Source organism: Agelaius tricolor, unplaced genomic scaffold (genome assembly GCF_023055355.1).
Source record: "Agelaius tricolor isolate 1412-34295 unplaced genomic scaffold, bAgeTri1.0.p SCAF_19, whole genome shotgun sequence".
Classification (NCBI taxonomy): domain Eukaryota; kingdom Metazoa; phylum Chordata; class Aves; order Passeriformes; family Icteridae; genus Agelaius; species Agelaius tricolor.
In genome coordinates this window covers 10130011-10141773 of record NW_027269279.1, presented here as the reverse complement: position 1 = coordinate 10141773, position 11763 = coordinate 10130011, and the positions used below count along the sequence as shown (strand labels likewise).

General features: G+C 43.4%; 2 protein-coding genes across 2 annotated transcripts in view; one reads left to right on the top strand and one right to left on the bottom strand.

The window, feature by feature from the left end:
• Positions 1-4297: 4297 nt before the first annotated feature.
• Positions 4298-5694, top strand: RMI2 (RecQ mediated genome instability 2). Its single transcript, XM_071444232.1, has 2 exons — positions 4298-4720; positions 5286-5694. The coding sequence occupies exons 1-2, from the start codon at positions 4444-4446 to the stop codon at positions 5432-5434; spliced, it is 426 nt and encodes a 141-aa protein (XP_071300333.1). The 5' UTR covers positions 4298-4443; the 3' UTR covers positions 5435-5694.
• A 3828-nt stretch (positions 5695-9522) lies between these two features.
• The window catches only part of LOC139598375 (uncharacterized), a 73531-nt gene continuing 71290 nt past the window's right edge, over positions 9523-11763 (bottom strand). Inside the window, exons 68-69 of the mRNA XM_071444696.1 lie at positions 11481-11620; positions 9523-10224 (exon numbers count right to left, since the gene is read on the bottom strand). Of these exons, the coding sequence (XP_071300797.1) occupies positions 10209-10224; positions 11481-11620 (156 nt within the window). The 3' untranslated portion in view covers positions 9523-10208. The remainder of the gene's footprint in view (positions 10225-11480; positions 11621-11763) is intronic.

The window sequence follows — 11763 nt, the reverse complement described above, 5'->3', positions numbered from 1 at the left end:
CAGCTTCAGTCAGGATGAAGATCTAATGCTTTGTATACCATTCATGTTTCCTGTTTAAAGAGTTCTTTTTTCTTGTGCAGGAGTTTAAATAAGCCCATCTGGAAGCCAGCACTGCAGACTATTTCCAGAGCAGCAAACAATACTGGTAAAGTAAAGACTGATTCATTAATTTTTTTCTTTAATCGTGTTATATTCCTATTCCATAGAACACTGATTTATTTAATTTACACGCCAGCATTTATATACCATGGAAAGAAACCAACAGGTGACACCCACTTCTGCAGAACACACTGCAGTTCTCTAATTATTTCCTCTAAGTATTCTTTGTAAATGAAATGAGTCAGCTAAGCAGGACAGCATTGCCCTTTTTACAGCCTGCAGGCCCCATGGCAGGGATGTGTGGTGAGTGACAGGAACTGGCTAAGTCTGCATGCCAGTGGGAGCAGTGAATTTCTCATGCTAAGGCTGCCTGTACAAGCTGAGGTTTCCCCCCCACTCTCTGAGGAGATGCTGTTTTTCCTCTCCCCACACTGGGTGCAGCTGGCAGCTCCTGGCAGCTACAGGAAGTCTCTTGCCATAATCTTCCATAGATTCCACTAAGCACAAGCTCACATGTGATGCAGAGCATCTATATTAGGTTCTCAAAGAAAAAGAGCACTGGGGATGCCTTGCTAATGCTTTGGTTGATGGTATTTGCCACAAAATTAGGTCACCATATCTTAGAGTGATTCCTCTGTCACTCTAACTGCAGGTTTTGGCTTGATGACACCATGGGAGAGGCCAGAATCTTCTTCTTGTTGTAAGTAGTGGGGTTCTGATGTCTGTTGCTCACATTTACCTGCCCTGTCCATGTCACATCTAAAATACCACTAATTCAGAGCCACCTCCTAATTAAAACCTTGGCAGGTTGCACCTAGAGTTCTCCTGTTTCAGCATATGCCTTTGCTGGCTCCAGGTCCTTTGAAATTCCTGGTCGAACACAATTTAATATCCATCTGCCAGACTGCTCTGCCCCAAAGCACAAATTGCAAGCAGCTGATGCTCATGTTAGGGATGTAAATGCAACTGACTTCCAACCCATTAATCCATTAATTTCAACTCATTGATCCATTAATTTCAAATCATTAATTAAATTCAGTGATGATGAGATAGCCTAAAAAAAAACAACCTTGAAGGATGTTTTTCCAGACTTCAGTCAATATGTCCACACTGCATCTTTTATGCAATACAAAACAAACACCAGGAACAACAGAATTTTAGATTCTTGTGTTTGTGATTTATTGTTCTGTGTGCAATGTAAGAAAATAAGTCTAAATTAGGACAGATCTCTTAAAGGTCAAATATGAATACCAGGGAAAGGAAGACAGTCTCAGAGCCCTCACTTGCAGAGTAATTATTGCAAAGGATTGTTTTCACATCTTCTTCAGTGATGCTGAGTTCCCATGTGCTGCTTCCTTTTTCTGCATGAGGATATGAAAGGCTCAATCATATAATTTGCAGTTTACTCTGTGACTGTGGGCAGGCATTGTTGCTGGAGATGCCAGAATAGAGAAGGTGTTGACCTGCTCCAGTCACATCCTCTGAGTTCTGAATCCTCTGAATCCTAGGAGTTTCTGGGCTGACCAGAGACAAGGTTTTTTTTACAGGTCTGTTTTATGGATATTTGTGGGCCATTCAGACATAACCATGACCTATCTATTTTTCAGTTCCACGCTTTGTGACTTTTCTTGCAGTCAGCTGTGGAGCTCCTAGCTAGATCTATTTCTAAAGCAAGAGCATACAAAATACTTAAAATAAAATTAAAAAAAAAAAAAAAACAACTTTATGATTACTTGGATTCCAAATCCTAGGAAAAAAAATTAAAATTTGTTTGAAATCCATTATCGTAACTTCTCAGTACTAGGAAAGAGAAATAAAATTGAAGAACCTGTTCTGTACACATTGGCCAATGGACTGGAAAGAAGGATTTTTAAAAACTCTTTCAGGTAGAATGAAAGGCTGTAAAAGATCAGACTTCCTGGCCAAGGGAAAGAAGGATTTTTCTGCTTCTATAATATCAGCCTTTTACCAAAATTAGGGAGAGAAGCAGGGAATTGCTTCCATTTTAAGTAGTACTGTCAGTGGCTGCACAAAAAAGTCTGAGCTCGACAGAAAATTTCAAGTTGCTGCTTCTTTGGAAATCTCTTTTCACAGAGATCTGGGGTCAAATTCTTTTCTAAGCTCTCTTGGCACCAGACCAACAAAACCCTGCCAGTGTAATTGGCAGAGAGGGAGCCCTGACTCCTGCTCTCATCTAGACTGTGCTCTCTAGGTGTAGTCTGACCTTTTTTCACCCACACTGTGACCATCTCATGTGTGTGTCAGCCTGAGGAATAATGTCCTTGAAGATTGCTTTGAAGTGAGGTGCATATTGCAGTAGCAGGCAGGAGATTGATTCCTTCTTTTTAATCCATACAAACCAAAACTCTCGCATTCCATGCTCTCGTGTTTAATCCAGTGTAATTTAGAGCCTGCCAGCCACCAACTCTGTGCCTTTTCCAAGTGTGTGCAGAGCTTCCTCTGCTATCCTTAAATCAGAGGATGACACTGTGGGGTCACCTCCAGATCAGTCTGTTGAGGCCTCAGACATTTTCCCTGCAGCTGCAGAATGTGTCTGTGCTGAGCTGCACCAGGTCTTGGAGAAGAGCTTTGCAGATAATTCAGCATAACTGTGCATTTTACTGAAAGATAAGGATTTTCTGGTTTAGGAAAACAAATCCATTTCTTGATGCAGGTTGCCAGTGCTTTTGCCCCTTTTTACAACACCATTTCTTGAAGGCAAATCTTTTAAAAGGGACCTTTTAGTCTCTCCTGAAGATTACACTCTTGTAGGGGTCTTGACTTGATCTGTAGATTTAATGGCTTAATAAGCATTAGACACTCCTATTATGCAGTAACAAATAGGAATACAATACTTTTATCAATATTTGGCACAATTGATTTTTTTTATGTGAAACTAAATATTGATGCTGTCCAGTGACTGCAGCTTAAGGGCATAAATTACAAATATTCTCCTGTGAGCCTTGCTCAAATTGTGCATTCATATACAGTAACCATCTAATGTCTTTCTATTCCTGTAAGCTATATGATTTGATTGCCAGATTACATGGTTCTGTATTGTGCTTAGATGTCAGTGTTTTTATTGTTATTACCAATATTATGTTTTATTCTTACTGTAAGTGGTAACAAAAAATTAACTGCTTCCTTACACTATAAAAAGAATACGGTCCCATTTACAGAATGTCTCCAAACAGAAAATATATTTGGAAAAAAAAAACCTGAATAAATAATTCACAACATGATGGGTGAGTAGGTAAAAAGGTCTTTTGATGTATTTTGCTACTCAGGAAAAAACAGATTTTTAAAATAAAGTAACTGCCTATTTTAATGGAGAACAAAAGCTCTTCTAAAGAAGAATGATTGCAATCAGTGTATTTTTACCCATTCTGCACTTTTGTAGGTAATAGGACTTGTGAAAGTAATTAACCCATGCCTTTGGTTTTCCTGATTCTTGTCTTTGCTCCATCCTCCTGTTTCATTAACTTATTTCTTGGCTTATTTTCTAAATGAAATATCAACCCACCCACCCAAAAGAAAACATAACATTTCAAGAATACCAGACTACAGCAAAGTGAACTAGCCTGTCGGTAATATAAACAGACAGTATATAAATTGGTTAAAGATTTGGAATTCAAGTCTCCCATATTAAAACTGCCCATGGTTTCAGTGCATTATGCTCCGGATTTCGCCAGAAGAGCATCCCTGGGAAAATCAGCATGTGCATTTTCCTGTTTTCTCACGAAACCGGAGCTCCATCAACTCGCAAGTGAGCACCGTGTCCGGGTGCCGCTAAGCAGGGGGGGAGCCGGGCTGGCTCCGGCAGGGGCCAGGGGCAGCGCTCAGCGGCACCCTCGGCTCGAACCAGAGCACCGAGCACAGCTCACCCTGTCTTTTGCACGAAAGGGGCCGCTCCTGAACTGAAACCAGGTGAAATGACGGCCAGTCAGGCTCTGGGCTGATCCAGGTGAGGGGTGGTGGCTCGGGGGGCTGGCACACGGTGCAGCCGAGGGCGACGGGACGGGTGAACCAGCGGGGGCACCGCCTGCGCTCTGCACCGACGGGACGGGTAAAGCAGCGGGGGCTCCGCCTGCGCTCCGCAGTGACGGGACGGGGGAACCAGCGGGGGCACCCCCTGCGCTCCGCACCGACGGGACGGGTGAGCCAGCGGGGGCACCCCTGCGCTCCGCACGCTCCCAGCCCCGCCGTGCGTGGGCCGCCCGCCCCGCCCGGCAGCTCCCGTTCCGCGCAGGCCGTTGCGCAGCTGCAGCGCTGCCGCCGCTCAGGGGCGGGTCGGCCCGCGCGCTTCCCGCCCTCAGCGGCTGCGCGCCCTCAGGCGCCCTCAGCATGGCCGGGGCGGCGCTGGGCCCGCCGGGCCCGCCGGTGAAGGTGCTGGCAGCGCAGCTGCGGCGGGCGGAGCGCGGCGCGGGCGGCACCTGGGAGCTGCGGCGGGCGGCGGCGGGCCGGGCACCGCTGTCCCTGCGGGCCGTGTGGATGCAGGGCACCGTGCTGGAGGTGCAGCGTGGCACCGAAGGCGGCACGGCCCGCCTGCAGGACGGCAGCGGCGCCTTCACCGTGCTGGGCGTGGAGCAGGTGCCGCAGGGCCGGCCGTGCCTCAGCGCAGGTACCGCGGGCGGGGGGACCCCCGCTCTAACGTGGTTCGGCTCATCCCCTTCGCCCGGCCAGGCCCCGCGGCCGTGCCTGGCCCCCTGCAGGAGGCCCTGAACAAGGAGAGAGATTTCTTCTCCTATTTTTTTCACTTTCTTGCTTTATTTTCCTTCTCTTCCCTTCATCAGAACTGCCAGTTCAAATGGAGAAGTGTTGGTCTACAGTATTGCAGAAATTGTAGTACAAAAAAGGCCCATTGCTTAAAACTTCAGCCTTCTCATCTATCCTCAGTCGACTCACACAGCAGGACAACTTTGTGTTTAGCTCTTACTGTATGTGGAAATGTAGTTAAATATGCCGTAGAAGTGACTGTACAGATAATGAAGCCTTTTTCTGAAATTTAGTTCTAAGCAATCTTCATCCATTGAGTTTTCATACAAGTATCAGCATCTTCAATTTGCACTGTTTACTTGGCTTTAAGTAATTTGGTTTATGAATTTAAATGATAATACAAAGGTTAATTACATTTAATGCTTACTTACATTTATTGTTAATGCTTACTTATATTTAATGTTTTTTAGGGAAGTATGTAATGGTGATGGGTGTGGTGCGGTCCTGCAGTCCCGAGCCCATTCTTCGAGCAATAAAGATGACAGATCTCTCTGAAAACCCTATTCATAAGAATATGTGGAACCTTGAAGTGGAGGATTTGCACAGAGTCATCCCCTAATACTTTTACTTTCTGCCTAAAAGAACTGGAAATTTGTTTTCTTTTGCTTTTTGGTGTAGAACATTGGACTATTCTGTGTAGCCACTCCTGGAGTAAACCAAAGTGAGAAGTTGGGCTCAGTGAAGCGTAGGGACCAATGCTTATCTGACAATAATCACAGTTCACGTCTCCCAGTGTTTTCATACCAACATATTTGAGCAGTGCCTATTGGATGTTTTGATTAAGATGTCCATGCTATTAAAAAGCCAATGTTTGTTTCTGTGTGTGTGTTAGCTGCTGTTTGGGGGGGCTCGTGTTGAGGCAGCTGTTCTACAGCAGGGTGTTCATGGCAGCAAGGGCTGCACAGGACTCCTGTTAGCAGAGTGAACTCAGTACCTGGCATCAAGGCAAAATGTGTTTCAATCCATTTAGGCTGTGCTTGGAAATAATTGTTTTCACCTGTTTTCTATTTCAGTAATCACTATGGTTGTAAACTGCTTGTAAGACAGGTGTCTCTTGGTAACAATTAGCAGTGTCTTGTACTTAAAATACCTCTCTAGTTTCTGAAATACTGAAAGTGGTAATGACCCCTCTGTTCCAGTGAAGTGAAGTTAATGAAAAGATGTGATGCTGGATTCCTTGGAATAGGCTCTTCAGGTGCAAGATGTAAATACTTTTTACCTCCAGAAACAAGTGTTCTGTCCCTAAATGCATTTTTCTTTTTGAAGGTTTTTTTCTTCCACTGTATGCTATTTTTAATTGTTTAAATAATTCTAAATTATATTCTATTCTTATAATTCCTTTTCTGAAAAAATCAAACTATGAAATCACATTAAGAAACTTAAAAGGTAGAAATGTTACTACTCTTTATTTTCCATCTTGTCTAAAGAGAATTTAAAATGCATTGCAATATCTGTGTGCAATGGCTTTGTGACTGGGGACTGTATTGTCCAGCAATAGAGTTATGTTAATTAGGAATGCATATTGGAAGAGAAGAGCCTCTCTGATTGAATGCTTTACAATTTAAGATGAAAATCAAATGGTAGTAATTAAATTTTTTAATTATGAGACTAGGTTTTCAAAACATGTGGAAACTAACTAGCACCCTTTAAAGATTTGAGTTCTTTGCAGACTAAGGACTGGATTTCAGAGTGCAATTCCAGTGTTGAGTTTGGTGTTCCAAACCAGACCACATCACAGGCAGTTGCATAGTGGAAGTCCTGTGCTTTTGAGATCCGGTTGATGAAATGCCAAGACATACAAAGATAAAGACTTTTGGCAGTCTGGGTTTATTTCTTGTTTGTAATTCTGGAAAAAATCTGTTTGTGGAGTGCTGTAGCCTTTAGAAATAATTCATGTGACTGCCATATTGGCTGGTAACTAGTTCATATTAAAAATTATTTTCCTAGGAGTTCAAAGCAAAAGACACTTTTAGGCAGGGTGAGTGTTGTATTTCTAAACCAATAGGCTGCTGGAGATTGCTTTGACTCCCAGCTCTGTTGTACTTCACCTAATGAGAGGCTGATGGTGGCTGTTTTAAGGCTGGACTGAAGGGCCTTGCTTCTGGGTAAGGCATTGTGGGGCTGTACTGGGTACTGGGAATTCTCCCTTTTCCTCACCTTGTGTCTCAAATTCTGCAGTTAGAACACGAGCTTGTGATTTTTGTTGTTGTTACATAGCAGAATATGTAACTGAGGAGTTACAGGATAAGGGGCTTCTGTAGCCCTGTGTTGAGGAGGAGGTCAAAGCTGAGCTCTTGTTACATCTGTTTTGGGGTTGGTGTAATATGCAGAAATTCTGTGACCTTTATAGATTGTGGGGTTGTCTATGAAGAACATCTTGGAGGTGAGTTGTAAGCACTAAAGCTGCACTGGGAAGCAGCACTGAAGCTGTGTGTGCTCTGCAGGGACAGCTGCTGTGGGCAGGTGTGTTCAAAGTGCTCTCACAGCAGCAGTTACAGGCAGAATTCCTGGGTGTGGTGTGGTGGGAGACCCCTGAGCTATGCAGTGCATAGTTTGGATTACTTCAGTCAAGGTGTTCAATAATGTGCAGTGTTGCCAGTGGTTATCTACTGAAAGGTTACTCCTGGTAAAGCCAGGCCTAGTGCAGAGATAAAAGCCAGTTTTGAGGTACTGAAGCTGATGGATTGATCTGATAAATGCTTCAGTCAAACCTTTCCAAGGTGATTCTTCTCCAGAGGTTCTCATCCATGAGAAATCACAAAGGTGTCTCAGTTGGCCCGAGGGCTGTTTGGTGTGGAGCTGGCACACTGCCCTGCCCAGACACTGCTGTCCCTCCCTCCAGGGACGCCTTGAAGGGGCTTCCCCAACCCCCTGTCTCTGCTGTTGTGTTTGCTGATAGGGGCTGCCATCTCTCTCTCCTCTGTTAGGCAGGAGGGTGATGTGTGGGCTCCATTTTTTAATTCCCCAGGTGAGACATTACCATGCAGCAAATAAGGCATACTTAAAAACAGTCTGGATGGATGGTTTTAGTGGTTCATGAAAAGGTTTACACAGTTGAAGAACCTCATGGCCTGTGACACTGCTGTGTTTGTGGCAGGTATTTGGTGAACAGGTGTGACAGAGCCCTTGCCTTTGCATTAACAGCAGAGTCAGGGAGGAGAGGCACAGCTGCCAGTGCAGAAACATGGAGATAAGGTTTTATTCATGACAGCTATAAATCAGTGCTAAACTCCAATTATGAACATGACCTGAACACTTCATTTAAGTGTGGGGTCTTTTGGAGGTTTTTTTTTCTTTTCTTCTTCTCTCACCCCTGCTGGTGGCTCTGTTAGCCCTGCTCAGTTCCGGTGGTGTCTCATACATGCCCTGTGTGCAGGCAAGTGCCCTGGGTCAGCAGGGAGTCCAGCCCAGCCCAGGGGTCACTGGGGTGTCCAGCCCAGCCCAGGGGTCAGCAGGGAGTCCAGCCCAGCCCAGGGGTCAGCAGGGTTTCCAGCTGGCCTGTGGCTCTAGGGTTGGAGTGGGCTGGGTCTGGCTCCTGCTGATCTTCAGGGTTTGAGATGTGTCCAGGGCCTGTACAAGTTCCTGACTCTGAAGAGTATCTAGACAGGAACTGTGCATGTGGAGAACCTAGGAACAGCTCAGAGATACCAAACAACTGGACTGAGTGACATGGCTGCAGTTAAAAATGTTTATTGGTAGTTAAATGGCTTCTTTATTACCAGTGATAAATTATATGCAGCTTTTAGAGATCTGGTGTCTGCAGCCAGCTCAGTGTTGTTATCAGCAGTTAGCATTGAGTTAAATTCCTGTATTTCTGTATTGCTGACTGAGCTTTTCTCAATCTTTTCCTCTACTTGCTGATATTTTTTTTTGTTTCTGAAACTGTCACCACAGGACATTTTTCAGAGATTCTTGCTGTGCTTAGCTGGGGGGGTGAAGTGACATTCAGTGACTGGGGAGAAAATTATGTGTTTTTTTTAATCAGTAACTGGTATAAATATTCTGTAGCTTCCAGAAATATTTATTACTATTTTGGCTTTTTACAAGGGTGCAGGTATAAAATTATTACAGAGGAAGATTTGATTTCTAGCATCTGATGTGTGTGGGAATCCTAAAAATTGCAGGATTTTTTCCTGACTGGTGTAGGAATCATGTTTTCATTTGTACCAAGCTAGAGAGTAGGTGTTCAGAAAGCGAGTGCAGCTGCAAGCAGCACACACGAGATAAGAGGCAGCTGCTTGCTTTTTCTGTGAGCCAAACCCAGCCACTGCCAACTCTCTGCAGAGGTCAGTGCAACTTTGTTGTTACAAATAATCAATAAAAATGTACTCCAGCGTAAAAATAAGCAGTCAAATGTTTATTAGCATGATGTCATAGTACCAAACACCATTATTTCAATGTTTGCATATTATGCAAACATTGCATTTGCGGCGTTACCTTTCACCAAGGAAAAGCTGCATTCCAGGCACTGTGTGGAGAAAGGTGATGCAATTTTTAAATCAAGTGCCCTACAACACAGAAAGGGATTCATCATGTGTGAGACACTCACACACCAGCAGCAATAACACCCTAAGGTTACTTCATGGGTAGGGTAGATATTGGTCACCTTTTCCCAACACATCAACTGACTGCTGCCAAGGGGTTTCTAAAGACACAAAGGGAAAATGTGAAACTGGTGCACAGAAACCAAGAAGGCTGTTTCTTATTAATGTACACACTGTTAAATGAGAGAAAAATCAACCAGCATAAAAATGAAAAAAATATTAACTGCTTTCCATTATTTACCCATCTTATTTCTATCTTAGCCTTCTTGTGTGTTGGAGCACTTCCCTGGAAAAGATAGATAACTTTCTCCAGAACTGCTGAACAGTGGAGTTTCATTTCTGGAGAAAAAAGAAGTCAGCATCTCTGCTGATTCTAAGCTGATGATGCTACTTTTACAAAGTAGTCCACTTGTACTAATCTGAGCTGGAAGAGAGCTTTTCTCAGCTTTTCAGTGTATTTGTGCTATGGTTCAAGGCTTGTGGAGAGGCAATTTTGCCACTGAATGGGAGAATTTTTTTAAAGTAACTGATACTTTCCTGTCAGATTTCTTCTCGTTGATTATAGTTTCTTGTCAATATACTGAAATAATTCCTCTTGCCCTCAGGGGTTCTGGGTGGAAATCTTTCCTTTTATACCATATATACTTCACTATATTCACAGTTAACACTAATGCATTCACACTTCTACTGTTCTCTCCCAGTTCTTGCCTCTAGCTTGTCTGCCTAAAATAACTGTTCTGGTTTGGGTGCTGAAAGGGTTCTTCCATCTTCAGGGCTGCTATCTGCCATTCAGAACTGGCTGGAGCTGAAACGAAGAAGAGATGAACTCCAGGTAAGTGATAAGTAAGTACAAATCACATGTAATGCAAGCTCTCATTACAGTGAAATACAAAAAAAATCTCTGAAGGGAAAATAGCATCAGATATATTTATGACATCAAAACACTGTGGGGAAAGTACTCCAGCATTTTAGATGCGGTTTTATCTTAGATTGCTAAACCGAAATAGAGATGTAAGGTTGTCTCATGTTTGATAAATTCACATTTAGGAGGAAAAGGGCAGCATTATTTCTAAAGTTTATGAGGGCTGAGTAGTTCAGCTATTTCAGTGGAAGATCCTTGACAAGCATGAATTTCTAGGAAATAGTGCAGAGGTTGTTTCTGCTGACAGCCACTTTCTGTTTTGCTGTCATGACTGTTGCTGGTTATCAGTTATTGTGTGTGAGTAACCCAACCAGACTCTTTCACTGTGTCAAACCTAATTCTCCCTTAGTTTGGTCTGTTCAACTTCCTTCTCTTTAGAGTGTTTACATGTTTAGAGATTTAACTCATGTCTTTCCTCAACCCTTCAATTTTTTCCCCAGGACTGTTCTCAACTGGTTCACAATTTAAGTAAAACATGGTGTCCAAAACTGGATATATAAAATAAGCTAAATAGATAAAAAGTATTTCTTGTCTTCAGTATGGTGATTCATGTGTACGTCCCCAATGTATTTTGCTTCTTTATTTGCATGTTCTCATTAACTGAGCTTGTGGTCCACCTTCATTCCAATCCTTTTCCTCAGAAATGGGATAAGGCAAACTAGCAGCACACACTGACTGCAATCATTCAGCTATCAAGCTATTCTAAAACTTTATTTTCAACTGAATATTCTGTCAACTCAGATTTAACAAAATTTGTCTCAGTATTTCATATTTATATGTTGAAGAGTTTTTGTAACTGCTGGAGCTAAAACCACTTGCTGCCTACAAGACACTGCCCAGAAATGTCCTGATCATCCACTGCTTAAGAGCTGAGTGACCTGAACAGCTCAGGCAGATACTGACACCCAACATTGTTTCAGTGTGTTGGGAGTGTGATGTGATGCACTTACAGTGAGTGTTCTTATTCTAGGCTTTTATTTTATGGCCAACAAACCCATCTGCAAATACTGGTCCGTTCCTTAATGGGTAAGAAATCAGGTAATTAGTTTTATTTTCTCGTGTGTTCTTGCGTCACAGACATGTAAGTACTGGAGCAATGCAGTCAGAATATTCAGGGTGGTAAAAGAAATGACACTTACCACTGTGGAGGGATTTCCACAGGGACAAAATTCCGGTTGCACAAATGAACAAAAGCTGCTGCTAAGCTGCAGGCAGCCCCCAAGGCCGGGGAGTCACAGGTGTCCTGTGTGCACATGGTGTAGAATGGCTCGGGCTCCACCTGGGCACAAAGGGAGGGGTTAGGGGGGACATGCAGGAAAACCCAGAGGTTTGGGTTGTGTCCCCTCCCCCCTGCCTGGTTAGGACCATTCATAAACCTTTATTTCCTTCCTAATGGTGAGGAGGTTATTTCTGTTTCCAAAT

Bases quoted from the DNA above. Each gene is read 5' to 3' on its own strand.
- RMI2 (XM_071444232.1), top strand. From the start codon at position 4,444: ATGGCCGGGGCGGCGCTGGGCCCGCCGGGCCCGCCGGTGAAGGTGCTG. The intron at 4,721-5,285 runs GTACCGCGGGCG...AATGTTTTTTAG, and splicing joins CCGGCCGTGCCTCAGCGCAG to GGAAGTATGTAATGGTGATG.